Genomic DNA, 24096 nt, shown 5'->3' on the forward strand with positions numbered 1-24096 from the left:
GGGCAAGCCGAGGGGCTTTCTCCCACAGAATATCTATATTCAGCACTTGTCCTGGTATTGTTTCAGGCTGGGGTTTAGAATCACATTTGGAAACATTCAAATCTGAAGGCAGGGAAGCTCTTCTCTTCCTTTTCATAAAATAACCATCACATCAGCTGTCAGCTGCAGGAATCTCTTCCACCCACACATTTTATGAGTCCAAATTAGATGGACTCATTAATTTTAATTTTAAAATCTCAAGGACTTCTTAGAGGTGGGTGTGCTTCCTTTGATTGCTGTATGTTGAAATTTGTGAAGGACGAGGAATTTTCAGGAGCAAGACTGAGATCCTCACGCTCTTGGCTTCTAATTTTGTCCCCATGGTGACTTCACCTGCGACCTTTTCTCTCCTTGCTCTCCTGGCACTGCTATCTCCCGCCTCCTGAGAAGGCTCCTCCAACATCAACCTAAAACCATCAGCAGCATGCAAGATTGAGGGAAGTCCTTTTACTTACTGCAGTACTTCCACTCAACCTTATAAATAGCCTTTTATGCTGGATGTCAAGCAGGTGGGCAAGACAGTTAATGCTAGAGGCAGGGGAGGGGAGAGCCTGGCACCAGACTGTGTGGGTTCAAATCCCAGGTCCATTGCTTACTTAACAAGCAAGGTATTTAAGCTTCTGTGCCTTAGCGTCCACATTTATGAAATAGGGTCAAAAATATTACCTACCTCCTATGGTTGTGAGAATTAAATAAACATACAGTCTATTCTCATTATTCGTTGTAGTTATGTTGTAAAAAAGTTACCAGGAACACCGAATTAGCAAATAACTAATCACTGCTCTAAGGAGCACTTGGTGGCACAATGGTGCTAACCTAAAGTTTATTGTTTTGAACCCGCCAGCTGCTGCTTGGGAAGAAAAGGTCTGGTAATCTGGTCCATTAAGGATTACAGCCTTGGAAACCCTATGGGGCAGTCCTACTTTGTCCTATAGGGTTGCTATGAGTCAGAATCAACTTGATGGCACGCAACAACAACCACTGCTCCATGGAGTTGGGTTCCTCCAAGCCTCTGGTCACAACATTTTTGTCAATTTATCAAAACATAACCTTGTTTTATATGTTCCTGTTTAAAGTCACCCCATTTAATATATATTGTTTATGCATTAACATTGAACTCACAGCCAACAGGACTGTAACTCATGCCTGAATGAAGCTTATGTATCATACATATTTTCTCCATAAGACACATCGCAGTCTTCTTGTGCTTATTAGAAACACTAGACAGCACTTTAGCACTACACTTGAAGGCCATTTTAAACAGTGGAATCACCAGCAAAAAGCACAAAGGTGCAAAAAACTAAATTAGGCAACAAAAAGTACCATTGTTCATAGTATGAGAGTGGGAAGAAGACAGAGTACCCCCTTGTTCAACCTCAGCTGGGAACTTACACGTCAGGCAACTCAATTTTTTACCATACTCCACATGTCTGTGAATGACCTCAAAAGCACTGTGGGATCACTTGGGATTATTTGATTTGGGGATTACAAGTAAATTTTCAAAAGCAGGCAAGTTCACGAATATGGAGTCTGTGAATAATGAGGATCAACTGTAAATAATTTAGAACTCAGCCAATCCCAGAGTAGTGAGTATCTATGTGGCAGCTTTTGTTACTGCTTCTGTCACATACCTGCAGCCGTCATGGTGAAGTAGAGGAGTTCTGTCATGGCCAAGTAAATTCTGAGGATCTGTTTGCTAGGCTGTGACCTCCCCTTTCCTTTTTAGTACTCTAGTTCCTACCATAAGGAGCCCTGGTTGCACAATGGTTGAATGCTCGGCTGCTAACTGAAAGGTTGGTGGTTCAAACCCACCCAGCAGCTGAGCAGGACAAAGACTTGGCGATCTGCTTCTGTAGAGATTACATCCAAGAATACCCTGTGGGCAGTTCTACTCTGTCACATGGGGTCACTATGAGTCCAAAAACTTACTCCAAGTCACCCGACAACAGATCCCAACAACAACAACCCATGCACAGATCAAGCCTCATTTTTCATATGACACCTTCCTAGAGAACCAGAGCCCCTGTTACTCCTTTCCTAACCTTTGGCACATTCCGTCTGTGGTGCATAATTAGCACATTTGGATAAATACGTCATCCTAGCTTCTAATTGCCTGTAGTGTGAAGTTCAGCTCTTTATTGGCCCAGCGGAGTCACGAAAGATGCCGGGTGGCTGGATAGCTGCCCATGATACTTGTTCATTGGATGTGCCCAAGTGTAAAACACAGTGACAAAGGCAGCCAAAGCCACATGTGTCCCATAGCTCACTCTTGGCTTTGGAAGTCACTTGCTCGGCTTTCTTGTTTCTACAGGCAACATAAAACTCAGAAGTAAGTAGGGGAGTGGTAATGGTTGAACAACATGATGAACATGATTAATGTCAATGAATTATACATGTAAAAAATGTTGAAATGGCAGATGTTTTGTTACATATATATTTACCACAATAAAAAATATGTAAATAATGAAACTGATCATTTCCCATTAAAAAAAAAAAAAGAAATACATAGGATTATAGAGGAACTCAATTATATTGCAATAAAACCATAAAATATTTTTAAACCTTAAAAAAAAAAAAGTAAGCAGATGACATTGCTGGTGGAATGTAAAGTGGTACAGCCACTGAAGAAAAGTTTAACATACAGTTACCCTATGACCCAGTAATCCCACTCCTAGGGATTTTTGTGATGATGAAAATGCCCTGGAATTAGGTAGTAGTGAGGGTCCTACAACCTTGTAAATATTTTTAAGACCACTGAATTGTATACTTAAAAAAAATATGAGAAACCTCCATATATTCTACTGTGAATTTTAAGAATCATTTCTAAGACATTTGGATTAATCTAGGCACTAGGCTTTACTTTTCAAAAGTAGCTGTCATCTAAAATAGAACAAAAGGTGACTAAACTCATAAGAAACACATGAAAAATGCAAATGACCAAAAATGGCTTTTTCACCCAAATCTTTGACTGTAAGTCATTTCCATACAATTCATAACTAAACTCTGCAGGACTATTTACTGCCTTCCACATTGTGATTCTTTAATTTACTACCTTCCTGGCTGGGCTATCAAAATAGTACTTAACACAGCTTCTGTAACAGAAATAGAAGTGCCTTCAGGTCACTGCCACCCTCAGCCCCACAAGGTGATAATTCATAGCTGCCTCTTGGTGGTGCCCTTACAAAGAACAGTTTAACTGTTTGCACATGTGTGAGGGTCCCTTTCCATTTTAAAGAGCTTTATTGCATTATGTATATCTTACCGTTGCAACAAGAGTCCAATCCCTGAGAAAAAAGCATCTCACTTCATCAGAGTTTCATCAGAAGGGTCTACTGAAGGACACTTCTGGTTTATATGAATAGTAGGGTTGAAACCTCTCCCAGGGCTGACTCAGTGCTTACTTGGAAGAAGAGTTTGAAACACCCAAGCACCACCTAAAATGAGCTTTATAAGAAAAAAAAAAAAAAAAAGCTAGAGTTGACTTTAAAACATCCTCTGAAGAACCACATTTCCTCATTTTGCCTGGTATGTTCCTTTTTCTACCAACTTAGAAAATTATATTTCATCATGCTGTTGCCTAGCGGGCATGTTCCTGTTCTTCCTTAGGAGAATACACAGAGGGACTGATGGGCCATCCCTGAGCCTTGAAAGTGCCAGTGGATAGAGTATCTCTCCAGATTATTAGAATAAATCCAGAATGCAGTAAGAGCTCAGAGGATAGATTTTAAAGATGTATCCAGTGTACTCTGTTTTTTCTGTCTTCGTTAACTATCTCAGGAGAGCAAGAGTTGACAACCATGTGCTTTTCTCAATCAGTTATCTGCTTCATTTGACCACGAAAGAAACACTGAGGATAGTGCCTTTCTTGTTCTTTCCCCCTGTATCCCAGCTAGATATACCCTCTCTCTGGCTACAAGTATTGCACATGCGAAAGCTAGGTTTTCTCCTCCAAAGTGGGGTGAGAAAAAATGCTGCAACTTTCCAAACTTTGTGTTCTGTTCTGTTTTTTGCTGTCAAGTCAATTCCAAACTTAGATCCACTGATACAACTTTGTTCTAAGGCACCGCCTCCCTGCATTATTAGCAGAGCCTCTAAGCCACTTGCAGTGCCAGCTAGCACTTAAGCGGAGGGTTCAGTGACCTTAAAATATTGCCAAGATGTATTCGACATTGTGTTGGAGGTCCTAGTCAGAGCAGTTAGGCTAGATAAAGAAATAAGGGGCATCCAGATTGGCAAGGAAGAAGTAAAATATCTCTATTTGCAGATGATATGATCTTATACACAGAAAATCCTAAGGAATCCTCAAGAAAACTACTGAAACTAATAGAAGAGTTCAGCAGAGTACCGGGATACAAGATAAACATACAAAAATCAGTTGGATTCCTCTACAGCAACAAAAAGAACATCGAAGAGAAAATCACCAAATCAGTGCCATTTACAGTAGCCCCCAAGAAGATAAAATACTTAGGAATAAATCTTACCAGAGATGTAAAAGACTTATACAAAGAAAACTACAGTACACTTCTGCAGGAAACCAAAAGAGACTTACTTAAGTGGAAAAACATACCTTGCTCATGGATAGGAAGACTTAACATTATAAAAATGTCTATTCTACCAAAAGCGATCTATACATTTAATGCAATTCTGATCCAAATCCTAAGGACATTCTTTAATGAGATGGAGAAACAAATCACCAATTTCATATGGAAGGGAGAGAGGCCCAGGATAAATAAGGCATTACTGAAAAAGAAGAACAAAGTGGGAGGCCTTACTTTACCTGATTTTAGAACCTGTTATACCACCACAGTAGTCATAACTGCCTGGTACTGGTACAACAACAGATGCATAGACCAATGGGACAGAATTGAGAATCCAGAGATAAATCCATCCACGTATGAGCAGATGATATTTGACAAAGGCCCCAGATCAGTTAACTGGGGAAAAGACAGTCTTTTTAACAAATGGTGCCGGCATAACTGGATATCCATCTGCGGAAAAATGAAACAAGACCCATACCTCGCTCCACGCACAAAAACGAGCTCAAAATGGATCAAAGACCTAAACATAAAATCTAAAACAATAAAGATCATGGAAGAAAAAATAGGGGCAATGTTAGGAGCCCTAATACATGGCTTAAACAGTATATAAAATATTATTAAGAATGCAGAAGAAAAACTAGATAACTGGGAGCTCCTAAAAATCAAACACCTATGTTCATCCAAAGACTTCACCAAAAGAATAAAAAGACTACCTATAGACTGGGAAAAAGTTTTTAGCTATGACATTTCCGATCAGCGCCTGATCTCTAAAATCTACGTTGTACTGCAAAAACTCAACTACAAAAAGACAAATAACCCAATTAAAAATGGCCCAAAGATATGAACAGACACTTCACTAAAGAAGACATTCATGTAGCTAACAAATACATGAGGAAATGTTCACGATCATTAGCCATTAGAGAAATGCAGATAAAAACTACGATGAGATTTCATCTCACTCCAACAAGGCTGGCATTAATCCAGAAAACACAAAATAATAAATGTTGGAGAGGCTGTGGAGAGATTGGAACACTTCTACACTGCTGGTGGGAATGTAAAATGGTACAACCACTTTGGAAATCGATTTGGCGCTTCCTTAAAAAAAGCTAGAAATAGAACTACCATAAAAAAAAAAAACCAAACCCACTGCCATTGAGTCGATTCCGACTCATAGCGACCCTATAGGACAGAGTAGAACTGCCCCACAGAGTTTCTAGGGAGTGCCTGGCAGATTCGAACTGCCAGTCTCTTGGGTAGCAGCCGTAGCACTTAACCACTATGCCACCAGGGTTTCCAGAACTACCGTATGATCCAGCAATCCCACTCCTCAGAATATATCCTAGAGAAATAAGAGCCTTTACACAAACAGATATATGAACATCTATGTTTATTGCAGCACTGTTTACAATAGCAAAAAGATGGAAGCAACCAAGGTGCCCATCAACGGATGAATGGATAAATAAATTCTGGTATATTCACACAATGGAATACTACGCATCGATAAAGAACAGTGATGAATCTATGAAACATTTCATAGCATGGAGGAACCTGGAAGGCATTATGCTGAGTGAAATTAGTCAGTTGTAAAAGGACAAATATTGTATAAGACCACTATTATAAGAACTTGAGAAGTAGTTTAAACTGAGAAGAAAACATTCTTTTGTGGTTACAAGCGGGGGAGGGACGGAGGGTGAGAGAGGGGTATTCACTAATTAGATAGTAGATGAGAATTACTTTAGGTGAAGGGAAAGACAACACACAATACAGGGGAGGTCAGCACAACTGGACTAAAACAAAAGCAAAGAAGTTTCCTGAATAACCTGAACGCTTCCAAGGCGAGTGTAGCAGGGGTAGGGGTTCGGGGACCATGGTTTCAGGGGACATCTAAGTCAGTTGGCATAGTAAAATCTATTAAGAAAATATTCTGCGTCCCACTTTGAAGAGTGGCATCTGGGGTCTTAAGTGCTAGCAAGCAGCCAGCTAAGATGCATCAATTGTTCTCAACCCACCTGGATCAAAGGAGAATGAAGAGCACCAAGGACACAAGGTAATTACGAGCCCAGGAGACAGAAAGGGCCACATGAACCAGAGCCTACATCATCCTGAGACCAGAAGAACTAAATGGTGCCCAGCTGCAACTGATGACTGCCCTGACAGGGAACACAATTCAGAGAACCCCTGAGGGAGCAGTAGAGCAGTGGGATGCAGACCCCAAATTCTCATAAAAAGACCAGACTTAATGGTCTGACTGAGACTAGGAGGACCCTGGTGGTCATGGCCCCCAGACCTTCTGTTGGCCCAGGACAGTAACTATTCCCAAAGCCAACTTTTCAGACATGGATTGGACTGGACAGTGGATTGGAGAGGGATGCTGGTGAGGAGTGAGCTTCTTGGATCAAGTGGACCCTTGAGACTATGTTGGCATGCCCTGGCTTGAGGGGAGATGAGAGGGGAGAGGGGGTTAGAAGCTGACAAAATGGACATGAAAAGAGAGTGGAGGGAGAGAGTGGGCTGTCTCATTAGGGGGAGAGTAATTGGGAGTATGTAGCAAGGTGTATTTAAGTTTTTGTGTGAGAAACTGACTTGATTTGTAAACTTTCACTTAAAGCACAATAAAAATTATTTTAAAAAATTGGCAAAAAAAAATATTGCCAAGATGTTGTTTTTCTAGACATGAAGTGTTTTGAATAATGCTTTCATCATATAACAACACCCATTGTTCAATTGTACATGAAGCAGCTAGTGCAGCTCTCTGCATTCAGTTTGCCCTCTGTTCTCAGAAGGTCTCAAAGACACTAAAACCTGTTGCTATGATTCCTGAAAATGTATTTCTTTTAACCAGTCCTGCTTTCCTTGATACTAGCAGTCATTTTCATTAGTGACTTCCTAATGGATTGATAGGTGTAACAGGCCTCACTAACAGGGGCTTGCCTAGTTCTAGAAGGACCCTGCTGCCTTGACAGTAGATGGACCTCTCTCCTGGGAACACTTCTGCTGATGAGCCCAGGGTTCATGAGATTATTGTTGGCAAAGAGGTGGCAAAGGAGTTGGTGTAGGGTACATTTCTTGAGAAAGCTTTATCTCGATTTCCCCCCTCTTCTGATCTTGTGGTTGGCTGTGGGTTTACTTTCAGTAGTAAAACGCAAGAGCCTTGATTGCTTTCTAAAGGTCAGACCTGTCACCAAACCTCTCCATTTGCTTGAGTTGCGATTGGTTTCACATTTCTCAGCGAATAATTTGGTAGCTCTGGCAAATGCACCGAGTTCCTTCAGCTTGTAGCCTTATGTCTTCAAGAAAGAAATCTTCCTAAGAAGAAATGTCCCTCTCAGCTAGACACCAGGGCTGTCTTGCTCATAGCTATGTTTGCATTGTCTCCAGGGTCTGGCACACACTAAATGTATGTTGAATGAATGAAAAACCAGTATGGACAGGACTCTAGAACCAAAGCTGTCCCCACAACCAATGCATTGAGCGATCCCACGTTCTGCTGCTAGGCCCAGCTACCTTTGTGGTTTTGAGTCCTGTCTTTGCTCTCTTAAAGGTTCTTCATGGCTGTCACTAATGGCTGATTTGTTCAGCTTCTCATTTATAAATACAAGGAGACGACACCTACTGCTTTAGCTGACACTTGTGAAGTCGCCTTTAAGTGGTCCACAGTATCATTTGGCTTTTCAACTGGTCTCAGGCCTAGAGTACACTCCTAAATGTGAGTCAGTGCTGGAGGAAGCAGATAAAATGTGCAGTCTGACTTGAAAATACTCTGAAGAATTATCATCATTACCTTCCTGTACTCAGTCAAGTAAATTAATCCCCCAGATGACCGAGTGCACTTGAAATGGTTTGCACATTGGCAGATGATTTGCAACCACGGGGTGGAGTCCTGCTTGCCCAGGCACCAAATATATCCTGCACCCTTCCCTTGGACTTAAGTTGCTGTCTTTCTATTCAGTTCCGTTCCAAACTTGGGGCAGGTTAAGCATCAGTGTACAATGCTATTTATATGAGTTTGTCACGAAAGAGGGATTTTTTTGAATTAAATGTCAATAACCCAGCTCCTTCTTAAGTCTTTTTATCTGCTTTTTTCATTCCCACACCCTGGCATAATGATACAGGTATTGCGTAAACAAGGCACCTCAGAGGGCTGCTTATAAAAACCCAGGCAAAAAGATAAATATGTGATGATGCACTGATATCCTGAAATACGAGCTGCAGGTTTGTCTTTTCTTCGTGGGGTCGGATATTGGTTTTCGTGGTTTATTGACCTGGCAGGGAGAGATCTGACGAAATATTGAAGAACTTTACACCTATTTTTTACCTCCTATCTACTTGGAAAATTGTGCGTTCTGAATCACAAAGCCAAGAAGACAGGGGCTTAGACAGTCAGGCACTTGCCCTGGGCAAAATCCAAATCAGATCCAACCCTCAGAGGTAAAAATATACACTTTCTTCCCAAAGGAAAAAGGAATTGGAATTGGTCTTGCTTAAGAGTCACTCTCAGGCAGAACCCCAGGCTGAGGAGCAACTGGAGGGGGTAGGTCATGAAATGTGACAGTCATGTTCAGAAAGGCTCCTTTTTACATGTTCTCATTGACACGGTGTTATGGTTGGAGTGATTAGAATGCACTGGTATCCAGTTAATCGCTCTTCTCCTTCTGTCAAAGTCTCTGTGACGTCAGAGTCAGCACCATGTTGCTTGGGAGCATCAGCAACACGAATGCCCCAGAACGCTAATATCAAAGGCATGTGAGTTTAGGGCTCAGCGAGCTGGGCAACACCCCTAGCATGGCTGAAATCAGGACATCTCATGCCAAGCATTGCTCTGAGGGAAGTCATGTTATATTTCTCACATCCACTGGGCTCAACACTTTCAAATAAGCTTCCAAACCAAAGATCCATCAATTATAAAGGTCACTCTCTGTCTTTTAGTTAGCCAGTGCTGCTGTACCAAAGCAAAACAAGAAATACCTCAAAGTGGGTAGCTTTAAAGAACAGGAACTTACTGTCTTACAGTTTTGGAGGCTAGAAGTCCAAATCAGGCTTACGGCCATGTCGATTCTTTCTGTGGGCCTCTCTGCTAGTTTCTGGTGACTATCAGCAATCCTTGACATTTCCTTGCTGTTTGTAGATGTATCCTTCACATGACAGCTCCCTCCCCCTATGTTGTTTGTATCTCAGTGTGTTTTGTGCTTTTTGTAAGACACCATTTAGAAGTAATTAGGTTTAGGACCCACTGTCATTATGGTATGACCTCATTAACATTACAAAAGAACGTCTCATTTCCAAACAGGGTCATATTTATGGGTACAGGAGTTAGGACTTCAACACATATTTTGAGGAGACACAATTCAATCCATAGCAGGGAGGTAAATCACCCTCATTGAAAAATGACATACTCCAGGCTTTTCATAAGACCTTTGGGAAGTGTTTGATCTGACTACCAGCTAATGAGTTTTTACAGAAGGAAAAGATAGTCTTGGACAGGTGGTCAAGTGTTCCTCAGTTTTCGCATTATACAGGTGTAAAGCAGGTGCCTGAGTCTCTTAGACCCTGTAGAACTGTCGGATAACAGAAATGAATAAAGCAGAATCAAGTTCCTGTCAGGCATGTTGCCAAACAGAAGGCATAATAGCTTCAGCTGTTTATATACAGGTTTATAATTCACAAAGCCTTTTAATTTGTAAGCTTTTTTTTTTTCTCACTCAATTCTCACCACGTCCCGTGAGGTATTTTATTAGCCCCATTTTAATGTTAAAGAAACTGTGGCTCAGATTAAGTAAATTGTCTAAGGTTACAAAGCTAATAAGAGGCAAAATCAGGGCTTCAGTTCCAACTTTCCATTTTTAAAACCTCAGTGCTTCCCATGACAGCATGCTGTGAGCAATTATCACCTCTCTGGGTGCCCTGGTAATAGTCTGTCCAGTACCTTGGAGAAGGGAAGGTTTCTCCAAACGCGTTGTTAATTACTAGTGCTCCATCTTGCTAGTTTAGAAACCTGTGGAAACCCTTGGCTTGGCTCTAATGCTTGGCCATCCAGCCTCCAAAGTCTTTATAAGTTGCGGCTTAGTGGCCCAACTCTGAATCCCTGCTGGTCTAGACTAGAGTCTAGACCAACAATATCCAATAGAAATATAATGGGAGTCGCAAATGCAAGCCACATAGGTAATTTTAAATTTTCTAGTAGCCACATTAAAAAAAGTGAAAAGAGACAGGTGATATGAATTCTAAAAATATATTTTAGTTATCTCAGCATATCCAATATACTATCACTTCAATATGTAATCAATATAAAAAAGGATTAATGAGCTATTTTACCTTTTTTTTTTTTTTTGGTACCAAGTCTTCAAAATCCAGTGTGCATGTTACACTCACAGCAATCCCAATTCAGATGCTAAATTTTCACTGGAGGTATTTGCCCTGTATTTGGATTTCCTAAAATTTAAAGTTGAAAACGTAGATTCACATATGCAAGGTATTTCGAACACAAAAGTTTTTCAGTCACTGAATCAAGTGTCAATTTTAAAATTTAAATGAATTAAAATCAGAGAAAATGTAAAATTCAGTTCATCCATCGCACCGGCCACATTTGAAATGCCCACTAGCTGCATAATGGCTAGTGGCTGCTGTGCTGAGCAGCACTGATCTAGGTGGATGGCTAAGGCCGACTCAGGCTGGACTGGGAACCAGTGGACAAAACAGGTCTGCAAACTTTTCCTGGAAAGGGTCAAAACCAAACAAACCAAACCCACTGCCGTTGAGTCGATTCCGACTCATAGCGACCCTATAGGACAGAGTAGAACTGCCCCGTAGAGTTTCCAAGGAGCGCCTGGTAGATTTGAACTGCCAACCTCTTGGTTAGCAGCCGTAGCACTTAACCACTACACTGCCAGGGTTTCCTGAAAGGATCAGGTAGTAAATATTTTCACCTTTCTAGGACATCCGGTCTCTGCTGCAGCTATTCAGCTCTGCCATACTAACACAAAAGCAGCCATAGAAGAAATGAGCATGCCTGTGTTCTAATAAAACTTTATTTACAAAAACAGGCAGCCGGTCCACTGTGGTTTGCTGACCCTGGCCTAGAACGTTTGCCCTGGTATCTTACTGTGCTGTGGGGTCACAGAAAGCAGCCGGCTCTAGCTTTCTGAGATGAGGCTGTTAAAATCTAGACTCATTGTATCTCCTTCCCTGTGTGTAATTTCAATATGACACCACGTGACCAGGAGCTGGCAGTGACCTGAATCCCATAGGGTGTTCTATCCTTGCTGACACCCCTTTAGTATGCTGTTTGTGCATCGTGAGGTCTCACTGTGCTTTGAGGTTCATGCATTAAGAGTGGAGAGGACTGGAAAGAATTTCAACACAAGCTTAGTAGTTATATGAATAAGGTGGGACAATCTCAAGAATTCCAAATTATATAACCCTTGGTGGTTCCACTATCCACACAACCAGAGTGAGATGGGCAGGAATCACACACATCTCACAGATGGAAAAACACAACATTACATGTTAAGTTGAGGGGCAGGCATTTCTCTGTACTTATTAGGTTCTGTGGCAGTCATCCATTTTGAAAGCAGATATAAATTCTGATTCCAGATCTAAGGCCTTGAGGTCTCCAAGCCATGCCATCAGGAAGTAACTCCATCTGGAGTGGATAATGTTTATTGCAAAGCAGTGGCTTCCACTTTTCACATCATGTTTGGAAACAGTATTGGGACAAATGGAGGAACAGAAATGGGAACAGGAGAGCAGGGCCCAGGGATTGATTGTAGGGAAGCTGATACTGCCTTGGTTCTTTAGGATGGGTGTATATGGGAGTCCAACCTTGCAGTGATCTCTGAAGCTCAGCAGTTGAGGGTGAGAGAGAGTGTGTGAGTGAAAATCAGTCATAGCTTGGAGTTTTGTTGAGCCTAAAACTTTGGGTCCAGTACTTCTTCAGGCAAGGATGGCGTTTCAGGTATTGTTGGCGCTCAGTTAGTAATTCCTTACTATAATCAGAAGTTTTGGCCTGGGGCCGCCTTGTTTTTAATCAAGGTTTGAAGTTGAACTGTATTAAGTAGCTTGGTGGCACACAGTCATGGAGTTTTGCAAAAGTACAAGCTGATGAAACCGCTAAGCTTCTCCCAGGTACATTATGCAACTGTGCCTGCCTTCAGATCCTGCAGCGCTCTGTGCGAGTGGGAACGATCTGGATCCCTGAGATGTTTCTGACTACGGAGATAATTATTCGGGGTAGTTGTTCTGGTGATAGCTCGCCCCCAGGCTCAGCCTGCAGCACAGAGCTGTCGCTAATCGTGATTGCCTGTAATGATGATTACCCAAACTCCGGAATTATAACAATAGATTTTACAAAGTTAGAGCATAATTGCTCCACCATGCCACATGGAAGCACAGTTGAAACAACTTTGATCTTTCAAATTAGATCAGACTTCTTTATTGTTCTTTTGAAATACCAAAGTTGAGAGGCAGCTGCTTTCTGACCCCCACCCCCCTTTTTTAAAAAAAATCATAATGAGGCCAAGATTTGTTAAAGCCACTCACCTGTTAAAGAAGGTGGGTGGAGTAGAAAGGTTACAGACCTGTGGCATGGGGAAGGTCTTTAACCTGAGACACAGATTCCTCAACTGTAAATACCTACCTGGCCAAATTGTTGTATTAGAAATGAATATAAAGCACCTAACTGGTGCTTGGAAACCCTGGTGGCATACTGGTTAAATGCTACAGCTGCTAACCAAAAGGTCAGCAGTTCGAATCCACCAGGTGCTCCTTGGAAACTCTATGGGGCAGTTCTACTCTGCTCTGTAGGGTCGCTATAAGTCAGAATTGACGGCAATGGGTTTTTTTTTGTTGTTGTTTAACTGGTGCTTTGCACTAATAGGCAGTCAATAAATGGTTGTTGTTAACTGCTGTCTAGTTGGCCCCAACTCATGGTGACCCCATGCACAACAGAACAGAAATGCTGGTCTGTCTGGCACCAGCCTCATATCAGTTTCGAATCGGGCTCTTGTGATCCATAGGGTTTGCATTGGCTGATTTTCCGAAGCAGATCCCCAGGCCTTTCTTCCTAGTCTGTCTTAGTCTGGAAGCTCTGCTGAAAGCTGTTCTGCATCATAGCAACACACAAGCTTCCACTGAGTGAGGGGTGGTGGCTGCTTATGTGGCTATGCTCTACCATCATCATCATCATCATCATCATCATCATCATCATCATCATCAATTCTCAGGCTTTGAAAGCCCCAGAACCCTCTGAGTCTTAGGATTTTGCAGTCTTCATTTGACAAACAAGTTTGGTTGGAGATGGTGATCAGGAATGTGATATTTTCACTAACTTAAGAATGGAGCTTTGCAAGAAATTAGTATGAAAGAGGAAGAAGGAAACAGGCCTCCTAAAGAGTGAACCCTTAAGCTTGGCACCCCTGAGCTCTGAGCACGCTGCTGATGAAAGCCTTGGCCACCCTCTGCTCCAATGGCTCTCAGCATTTAGTGAGCATCTGAATGCGATTCCCAACCTCCTCTACCCAGAGTCTGAATGAGAACGGTCTGGAAGGGTCCCGGAGTCAGCATTATTAGAAGTATCTCTGCCGATTTTGAGACCGGTGGTCCAAGGACTATCCCCCCACTCTCCTCCCTACCAAGAGACTGCCTGATGCTTGTGGCTGGGCTCCATTTATGATTTAAAAACAAAAACAACCAAAACGGCGACAACAAAAAACCCTGCTTCTGGGTGGCCCAGCTCAGATGGCCACAACCAGCTCACAGGCCTGATTTTCTCTAGAGGGAAGGAAACGACAGCCCAGAGGAGCCCCCGTCCCTCCACCCCCAGCATTGTAGCCTACGTTCCTGCGTCCAGCCTTTAGGTCATCCAGGCTGACGCTATCGCAGTGAACTAATGCAGGCGTCTGCCTTTGCGTCACTCTGTCAGCAGGCCCGTGGAAGGATCAATGATGCTGAGAGGTACGGAGAGCGTCCTGCCTGCCGCGGTGAATCAGCTGCCCGCTCTCGGTGGCGCCCCTTCATCTCCACCCGTGGAAGCACTTGAGCTGCGCGGGTCCAGGGCCACATGGACGCCTGGCTAATGGCTTTTTCATGTTGTGCAGCGTCCTTGATTCTGTATCTTTTTCATACGTCAGGAGACTAATAGTTCTCCAGTGTCAGACGTATCCCTTCTGCGAAACCCCTCACTTAAACCCCTCGACAGGATTCTCGTTTAGGGCTGTCTGTTTCTGAAGTGGAGTCCCTGGGTGGTCCACACGGTTATTAACAAGCGCAGCTGCTAACGAAAAAATTGGTGGTTTGAGTTCACCCAGAGGCACCATGGAAGAAAGGCCTGCCAGTGTACTTGGAAAAAAATCAGCCACTGAAAACCCTATGGAGCACAGTTCCACTGTGACACACGGGGTCACCATGAGTTGGAATCCGCTCAACAGCTACTGGTTAACTAGTTTTGGAAGGAGCAAGTTAACATTTATTTTTTGAACACGGACCAAGTGCAGAGCAACTGCCAGGGAAATAAATCTCCCACTCTATGGGCAGCTGAGCGCTTTGTTACAGGCTCGCACACTTCTAAGGAGAAGGTGGAGTGTTGATTTCACAGGCATATCTCAAGTCTGTCAACTTTTTCTAACTGGTTTCCCCCCTTGAAAGAGCGTTAGTCTTTGTGTGCGGGAGTAAAAGCAATGTTGGACTAAGGGGAAGCCAGGTCAAGCTTCTGATCCTAAAATTGATTTAAAAAATCTATTTTATCTTTAATTTTCTTCTTTTCTCCTGCTGTTATCCTTAGAACTGCCCCCACACAAATGCATATGCCTAACCTACGCTTGTGCAAGCATGCATGCAACACACACACACACACACACACTAAAAGCATTTTTAAAAGCTTTCTGGAGCAAGGTGGGGCATGGATAGGAAGCACAGCTGGTGGAGAAGCCCAACCATTGTCATGGTTACTGGGCACATGGTTACATGGTCCCTCCCACCAGCCAGACCAGAGCCTTTCAGATCCTCTTCACACTCCCCTCCCTGCACCTGCCTCAGAGTGAGAGAGGTACCTTTGGATGTGTGTGTGCCCAAGAGCCCAGCCCCAAGAGACCTGGCTGCCTCACAGCTTTGAAGCTGACTGCACTGTTGAGTTTTACATTTCCCCTGCCCCCTATTTTAAAATATATTTTTTTCTCTTCTGCTGGCCTGCGCCCCTCTGGGAAGGACCCAGAGCCCTCATTAGCTTGCTGCAGACTCAGGCCCCCTGCCTCCCTCCTGGAGACCTTGACGATGACGACACTGAGGTGTCTGTGTTGCCTTACACGGAATCTGCTGGAAGGCCACAGCAGTCACATGGTTCTGCCTCCTGACTCCAAGCAGACTCATCCCTCATGTACAAGTATTTTACAGTCACTCTCTCCCTTCTTTCTCTCTCTCTTCTCCTCCTCCCTGTCAAATTAGTTCTGCCACTTTGGAAGTCCACTGGGGGAAGAAATGTCTGCTGGCCGCTGAGTTTTCGGAGAGGCAGGAAGGAGAGTGGAACAGCTGAAAAATGAAGGACAGAAAATATTCATACTCTGCACTGGGTTGTTTTTTTTCCTTATGCTGCTCAATGTTATCGTTTTAGTATAAACACGAGCGGCTTCTGAGACCCCAAGGTAGAAGATTCCCAATGTTAGTGGAGTTGGAAAAAGGAGCTAAAGATACTGTAGATGATCCTTGGTGTGGATGAACCTTCTAGAATACACTTCACTTGGTTCCACTCAGGGTGGGGCCTGGAACTGGAGTTTTGAGAAGCTTCCAGGTGATTCTAATGTCCAGCCGTGTTTGAGAACTGCCCCTGTAGGGGCAGAGTTCTCCAGGAGAGTTGAAAACCTTGAGAGGGATGATGGAAGAGGCAGATGGCCTTTACCCTTCTTGGACCCAGCAGTGCCATTAATTAGGCAGAAAGAAGGGACAGAAAAAGCATGTCCTAACCTGCCTTTTTAGAAGCCCTGGTGGTGCAGTGGTTAAAGCACTCGGCTGCTAACCAAACCCACCAGTTGCTCCATAGAGATTTACAGCCTTGTAAACCCTATGGGGCATTTCTACTCTGTCCTGTAGCGTCCCTATGAGTGAGAATCCACTCAGTGGCAATGGGTTTGGTTTTGGTTAACCTGTCTTTTGCCAAGCAAAACAGAACTTTAGCTCCATGTAGCCCAGTAGGGCCAGAATGGAAAGGGAGAATTTAGTGCTTCCCCCTCCCTTGCTACTACCTAAGGGTTTAGTCAGCAGCCAGACCTTAAAGACCTCCACCCCAGCGAGCGTTTCAAAAAAAAGTGATGAAAAATGTTCGTGGGAAGCACCATTTCTATATTCTGCTCACACTTTGTTCTCTTCCTTGCTCCCCAGGAAAAGTGAAAAGTGTTTGCTTTCTTTTCTCAGCAGGTGCTGATGTTATTAGCAGGGCTTTGAACTGGTTCATTTTGGTTCCACCCCCTGCTGAGAATTTAATTTCCACTCCAGATATACTGAAACAGAATCTACATTTTAACAAGATCCCCAGGTAATTCTTGTGTATACCTAAGAATTGCCTGGGGACCTTATTAAAATACAGATTCTGATTCAGTACCTCTGGGCTAGAAATTCAAATTCTCAGCAGGGGGTTGATCGAAAATGAGCCAGTTGGAAGCCCTGGTTATTAGTTTCTTGTTGCGGCGTGGTTGAAGGCCGGGTTATGGAAGGCAGGTGGTGGGGCTGACCTCTCTGTCTCTGTGTGTTCCGCAGTATAAAATCGGACAGCTGTACATGATCAGCAAGCACAGCCATGAACAGAGTGACCGAGGAGAAGGGGTGGAGGTTGTCCAGAATGAGCCCTTTGAGGACCCTCACCATGGCAATGGGCAGTTCACAGAGAAGCGGGTATATCTCAACAGGTAAGTCATGGCGGCCAGACCTTCAGCCTTGGGCCTTTCTCACCACCCAGATCCCCTCCTCGCTGACCCACAGGGTAAGGTAAGATGGACCTGGAGGCAGTGAGTGTCTGGGATAAAAAGGTGACTTGGAAAGCCATTACATCCACCATCTATACCACCAACCTAGTTGCTTCCAAAAACAGAATCCCCTGCATTCTGCAAAATCACCCTCAACTGCATTTTCTTCGGAGGAGCTATTGCCTGACCTATCCCACCCCTTTGATGTTATGTCAAGATGAAATCTGATCAGAAGGATTAAAGGGCATTGTTTCTCCCGTTGATTAGTGTCAGCAGTAGGAAAGAGATGGCTGTGCCTGTAACTTGTAGAGAAGCACTCAAGGTGGCAGTGTACAGTTGGGGTCATGACATGGTAAGATTTCCACTTATAGCTAGATGACCACTCAGGACTCTTCATAGGGAATTGACAAAATGAACAGTCCCCTGTGACCAAAGTGATCTGTGTTGGCTAATGTGGCTTCAGTTTCTCAAGTGGCTCCATTTTTTCCAAGGTAGGGATTGTCATCTCCCCTTTTAAAAGGGTAAAGGACCTAGGGTCAAAAGCTACCATTTCTGTCTTGCAAAATAGATTCTTAAATCTCTTGCTATTTTCTTATCACTAATAACATAACTGAATAGTAGGGCTTGCCTGGCCTTCTCCCCACCTGTATCCCCCTCCAGCCCATTTTCTTCTGTTCAGTTATTTTCCGGGTCAAATATTTTTGCCCACATGGAAGAGGCCTCAAGGACAGTTGAAATCCTTGAGAGGGATGAAACAAGGGACAAGTGACATCTACTCCTTTTGTGTGGCCAAAAGAAGGGACCAAAATAACACACTCTAGCTTGCCTTTTAGAGCCCTTGTGGTGCAGTGGTTAAATGTTTGGCTACTAACCAAGAGGTCGGCAGTTCAAATCTACCAGCCGCTCCTTGGAAACCCTATGGGGAAGTTCTACTCTGTCCTATAGGGTCACTGTAAGTTAGAGTCAAGTTGATGGCAATGAGTTTGGTTTTTTTTTTTTAGTTAGCCTGCCTTTTGCCAAGCAAAACAGAACTGTAGCTTCATTTAACACAGTAAGACCAGAATTTTATATATACACATTGCTGTGAGCCGGAATCAGCTCAACGGCAACAGGTTTGTTTTTTTTATATAAATAAGAGAGTTGTTGTTGTTAGGAGCCATCAAGTCAATTTTTGACTCATAGCAACCTGGTATGACAGAGTAGAACTATCCCATAGAGTTTTCTAGGCTGTCATCTTTATGGGAGGAGATCGCCAGGTGTTTTTCCCATACAGCTACTGAGTGGGTTCAAACTGCCAATCTTTCAGTTAGCAGCCAAAACATGTATATAAAACTTACCCTCCCCCCATCACCACCATTGTATGACCGGAACTTTTGCTATAAAGTCTTACATTGTATATATATATTTGTGTGTGTGTGTGCCTTAGGTGAAGCCACTTACATACTTTTAAGACCCCAAATGCTGCTCGCCAAAGTGGGATGCAGAACATTTTCTTAATAAACTTTGTTATGCCAGTTGACCTAGATGTCACCCAAAACCATGGTCGCCAGGCCCTAGCCCCAGCTACTCTGTCCCTCAAAGTGTTTGGATGTTTTCAGGCAACTTCTTAGCTTTTAGTTTAGTCCAGTTGTGCTGACTTCTCCTGTATTGTGTTGTCCTTCGCTTCACCAAAAAGATGATCCTTGTCTACTATCTAGTTAGTAAATTCCCATCTTCCTCCCTCCCCACCCTCATGACTATCAAAGAATGTTTTCTGCTGTGTTTAAATTAAACCTTTTCTTGAGCTCTTATAATAGTGGTTTCATACAATAGTTCTCCTTTTTCAACTGGCTTATTTCACACAGCATAATGCCCTCCAGATTAATCCATATTGTGAGATTTATTGCGAATTTGTCATTGTTCTTTATTGTTGCGTAGTATTCCATTGTGTGTATGTACCATAATTTGTTTATCCATTCATCTGTTGATGAGCACCTAGGTTTTCTCCAGTTTTTTGCTATTGTGAACAATACTTCAATGAACATGGGTGTGCATATGTCTATTCGTGTGATGACTAATTTCTCTAGGATATATTGTACATATATTTCTATGAGTCCTTTTTTTCACCACCTATGGCCCTTCCTTCCAGAAACCCTGGTTGTAGTTGTTAAGTGCTATGACTGCTAACCAAAAAGGTCTGCAGTTCAGATCCACCAGGTGCTCCTTGGAAACTCTATGGGGCAGTTCTACTCTGTCCTGTAGAGTCGCTTTGAGTGGGAATTGACTTGATGGCAGCGGGGTTTTTTTTTCTTTTTTTTGGATGGCCCGTCCTTGCAGCCCACAGGTGATGATTCAGAAAGCATTTCCAACATAATAGCTGAACAGTACCCCAGGTTTACTCACTGTTACCTGTGAATATTTATTCATCCTCAGTGCCGTGGACAGGTTCAGATGCTTTTGAGAGGAGCCATATTTGGATCCCACCATTCTCATATCGGCTCCACCCTCCCACTGGCTGAAGTGGATTATTCCTTCTCAATAGAATTCGGGTCCTCTCACAAGGGTCATGGATGTCTCCCAGGCTGATATCCTGACAGTGAAGCCTTGGGCTGATTAAACCAACACTTTTTAATTTGCCCAGGGATGCAGTACGGGGGAATTCCTGAGTCACGATGAAATGCAAATGAGATCGATCCCATTCATCTATTAGTAGCTGTGAATTCCCAGGAGTTGGAACCAGTTCAGCCTCCAGCCAGCTGTTGACTTGCAGGGATAGCTGAGCTCGGAGTCTGGCCTGGGAATGCTTTCTTTTCCAGAGACAGGTTTCCCAATATGCTGCTTTGGCATTCTTAGTGCAGAGCGCTTTGGCATTCTTAGTGCAGAGGGTGTAAATCAAATACTGAGCAGGTTGCTCCTCAGGGATCACCTCCGTGGAGCAAAGAGCAATGAGGGAGATGCAGGAAAATACATACAAAGCTATGGAAAATTCCATTTCTTGGCAGATGGTTGCATTCTCCCAAGTTACTGCCTGGGGAATGTTCCCTATGTACAAAAAAAATTAGAAAACTTTACAACCTTTGCTGAAAACGAATAAGGAACTGTCCAGCTGTTTCTGTCATGTCTGTTTTCTCTATTAAAAGATATGGTATTTATTTTAAAGGCGAATAATAAACGTTAGTAAGAGGGGGATTTGTTATAAATAGAATATCTGGACATACAGGAACAGTAACTAAAAAAGATTAATGTAGACCCTTTCCCCCTCTCCTGTGACAAACACAGGATGAAATATAACAATATATAGCTAAGTTCAAAACCTGTGAATGTTAATCCTCAATTACTAGAAGTAAAGAGGGAGCGCAAAGAGAATAGTAGAAAAGCTAATGCTGTGGAGGCTGGGGGATATCAGAACTGAGAGTAGGTTCTCACGTCCAGGGCCTGGAGCTGTAATGCCCATAGGGGGTTAGGAAATGTGGTCTTGGGCTCTCACAAATGGGGAACAGAAACTGAGAATCATGGATGAAAATAGTTTCTGACAATCAAGCACTGAGAGAGTTTACTACTGAGAGACCCACACTGAAAGAACTAGTAAAGGATGTACTTCAAGAAAAAGAAAAAGAGTTCAAGGAGGAGGAGGGGAATGCTAGAAGCAATAGTAAAAAATTGCTAAACATCTAGTCAAATCTGAATGAGCCCAGAATGTTTTAAAACCACTAATAATGACTAATTAGGGATATATTTGTGGAATTAAATAATAGATAACAATAGCATGGAAGATAACCCACTGCCATTGAGTTGATTCCTTCTCATAGGGACCATATTTGATTTCCAAGGCTGTAAATCTTCACTGAAGCATACTGCAACATCTTTCTCCTGTGGAGTGGCTGGTGGGTTTGATCTGCTGTCCTTTTGGTTAGCAGCCAAGTGCTTTAAGCACTGCACCACTAGGGCTCCAACATAGAAGATAAAAAAAACAACCCTTTGCCACTGAGTTGATTCCGACTCATAGTGACCCTATAGGACAGAGTAGAACTGCCCCATAGAGTTTCCAAGGAGCACCTGGCGGATTTGAACTGCTGACCTTTTGGTTAGCAGCTGTAACACTTAACCACTACACCACCAGGATTTCCAACAGAAGCTCAGTACCTCCTGAACAATGACTCCCTTTTCCCCTTCTCCCTATGCCTTTTTCTAATGAACTTTGGTCTTTATACATTTGCCTATTTCATATATTTCGTATAAAGGGGTCATAAAATATTTGTCCTTTCGTGACTGACTGACTTCACTCAGCATGTTTTCAAGGTTCATCCATATTGTAGCAGTAGAACACAAATTTTCATAGTAAAATAAATCAAAATGTATCAGTGGTCACAATAAAGGTATGTGAATTAAATCTTAAACCTAAGCCTAGCTCAACGAATATAAGGCAAACTGACAGAATTACAAGAAGTCCAAAATTGTAACAGAAGATTTTAAGAAATGTGTTTAATAAGCTGATACATTAAATAGGCAAACAATTTAGCCAACATAGGGAGGTTGTCACTGTTGTTGTTGAATATAGTCAAGTTGATCTTCACTTCTTATCGACCTGTGTGACAGAATGGAACTGCCCTGTAGGATTTCCTAGGCTGTAATCTTTACGGGGAGCCTTGGTGGTGCGGTGGTTAAGTGTTTGGCTGCTAACCAAAAGGTCAGTGGTTTGAATCCACCAGCAGCTCCTTAGAAGCCCCTTGGTGCAGTTCAACTCTATAGGGTCCTATAGGGTCACTATAAGCCGGAATCGACTCGACAGCAATGGGTTTGTTTTGGATTTTTTAATCTTTACAGAAGCAGATCACCAGGTCTTTCTCCTGTGGAGCTGCTGGGTGTGTTCTAACCGCCAATCTTTTGGTTAGCAGCCGAGCACTTAATCATTGCACCACCAGAGCTCCTTGTAGAGAAGACATAAACAACATAATTACAAACTTGATCACTGATAGACCCTGGGACCAATATGCTTTTCAAATACACATGAAAATGTACAAAAACTGACTACAAACTAAGCCAGAAAACAATTTCAACATATACCAGAAAATCAATATCATAAATCCTTTTTGCTGTTTACGTAGCATTACAATAAGAAATTGATGACAAATCATTAAAAATTCAGCTCCCTTATCATTTAGAATTATAAAAACTTCTAAATTTATGAATCAAGGGAGAAAGCACAATGATAATTACATTGTATTTAGAATTGAACATCAGACACACTATACATCAAAACTTGTAAGATTCAGCTAAAGAGGTCTTCAGAAGGAAATTTTATACCTCTTCATGAATATATTAGAAAAGAAGAAAGATTAGAAATTAATAACCTTCTTCAGTCAATTCAAGAATTTTATATTAGGCTAATCGTGTCAATTGGAAGAAGACGCAAACAGTAAAAGCAAGAGCAAAAGTTAATGAAATAGAAAACCAATAAACAATAAAAAGGAACAGTCAATCTAAAAGTCAGTTGTCTGAAAAGAATATCAAAAGATAAATTCTTTTCAAAGTCAAGAAAAATGAAAGAAGGCACAAATATTAAGATTAGGAATAAAGAGGGGGCATAATGGCTGATATGGCAGATATTTAAAACATAATAAGAAAAATGATGGGAATGTTTTTGTGCCAATTTGAAAATTAAATGAGAGGGACATTTTCTAGAAAAATATACAATTTCTAAATTGACTGTAAAAACCGAGAGACATATAACCATTAAAGAAATTGAATCAGAAATTACCCATTAATCCTCTTAATCTCCTCATATGAGTTCACTCAGGCTCAGATAATTATACTGGTGACTTTTACCAAACTTTCTAGAATGGAGTCTCACATGGTAGTACTCTAGAGAACAGAGAAAGCAGAAAATGTCTTTAACTTGTTTTAATGTTAAATGAGTTGTTAATTAGTATGCTTTGGGCCACAACATTACAATAACTAGTATAAGTGAATTAAGTAATATTGCTGATGTTATTTTTTCTTAATGTCTCACAAAGATGTCAGCATCGACCCAGCCTCTTCCTTTCACTTTACCATCCTCATCATGTTAGTTTTTACCCTTAAATTTGTGCCCTGTGGTTACAAGATGGCATCATGTAATATCCTATTATTATCGCATCCAAAAGACAAAATGGAAAGCATAGGAAAGAGAGCCCCCTTGAACATCTTTCTCTTTTTATCAGGGAGGAAAATCTTATGTGTCTTTGGCCAGAACTAGGTCACGTGGCCATCCCTGGCTGCAAAGGGTGCCTGGGAAAGTATTTGACATTTTCAACTTTTATTAAGAGAGGCATGATCTGCCTTTAAGAAAGCAGGGGAGGGGAAGTCATCTTCCCAGATACTTCTGGAAAGACAATTAATAATACCACATTAACCTTGGTAACAAAAATGGACAATAACAACACGAAAAAGGAAGCATGTAGACCAATCTCAGTTAAAAACCTGCACATGCAAATCCAAAATAAAGTGTTAGCAAATCAAATGTTTAAGAGTATAATAACAATAATAGTAATATAGATCATGGCATCATCAGATTTATCCCAGAAGTTTGTTAAGTTAATGTTTAATAAATATTTTTG

General features: G+C 42.2%; 1 protein-coding gene across 1 annotated transcript in view; it reads left to right on the plus strand.

The window, feature by feature from the left end:
• The window catches only part of PITPNC1 (phosphatidylinositol transfer protein cytoplasmic 1), a 183573-nt gene that overhangs the window by 9307 nt on the left and 150170 nt on the right, over nucleotides 1-24096 (plus strand). Inside the window, exon 3 of the mRNA XM_023556978.2 lies at nucleotides 17316-17464. Coding sequence (XP_023412746.2) covers nucleotides 17316-17464 — 149 coding nt within the window. The remainder of the gene's footprint in view (nucleotides 1-17315; nucleotides 17465-24096) is intronic.

Source organism: Loxodonta africana, chromosome 18 (genome assembly GCF_030014295.1).
Source record: "Loxodonta africana isolate mLoxAfr1 chromosome 18, mLoxAfr1.hap2, whole genome shotgun sequence".
In the NCBI taxonomy this organism is placed as follows: Eukaryota; Metazoa; Chordata; class Mammalia; order Proboscidea; family Elephantidae; genus Loxodonta; species Loxodonta africana.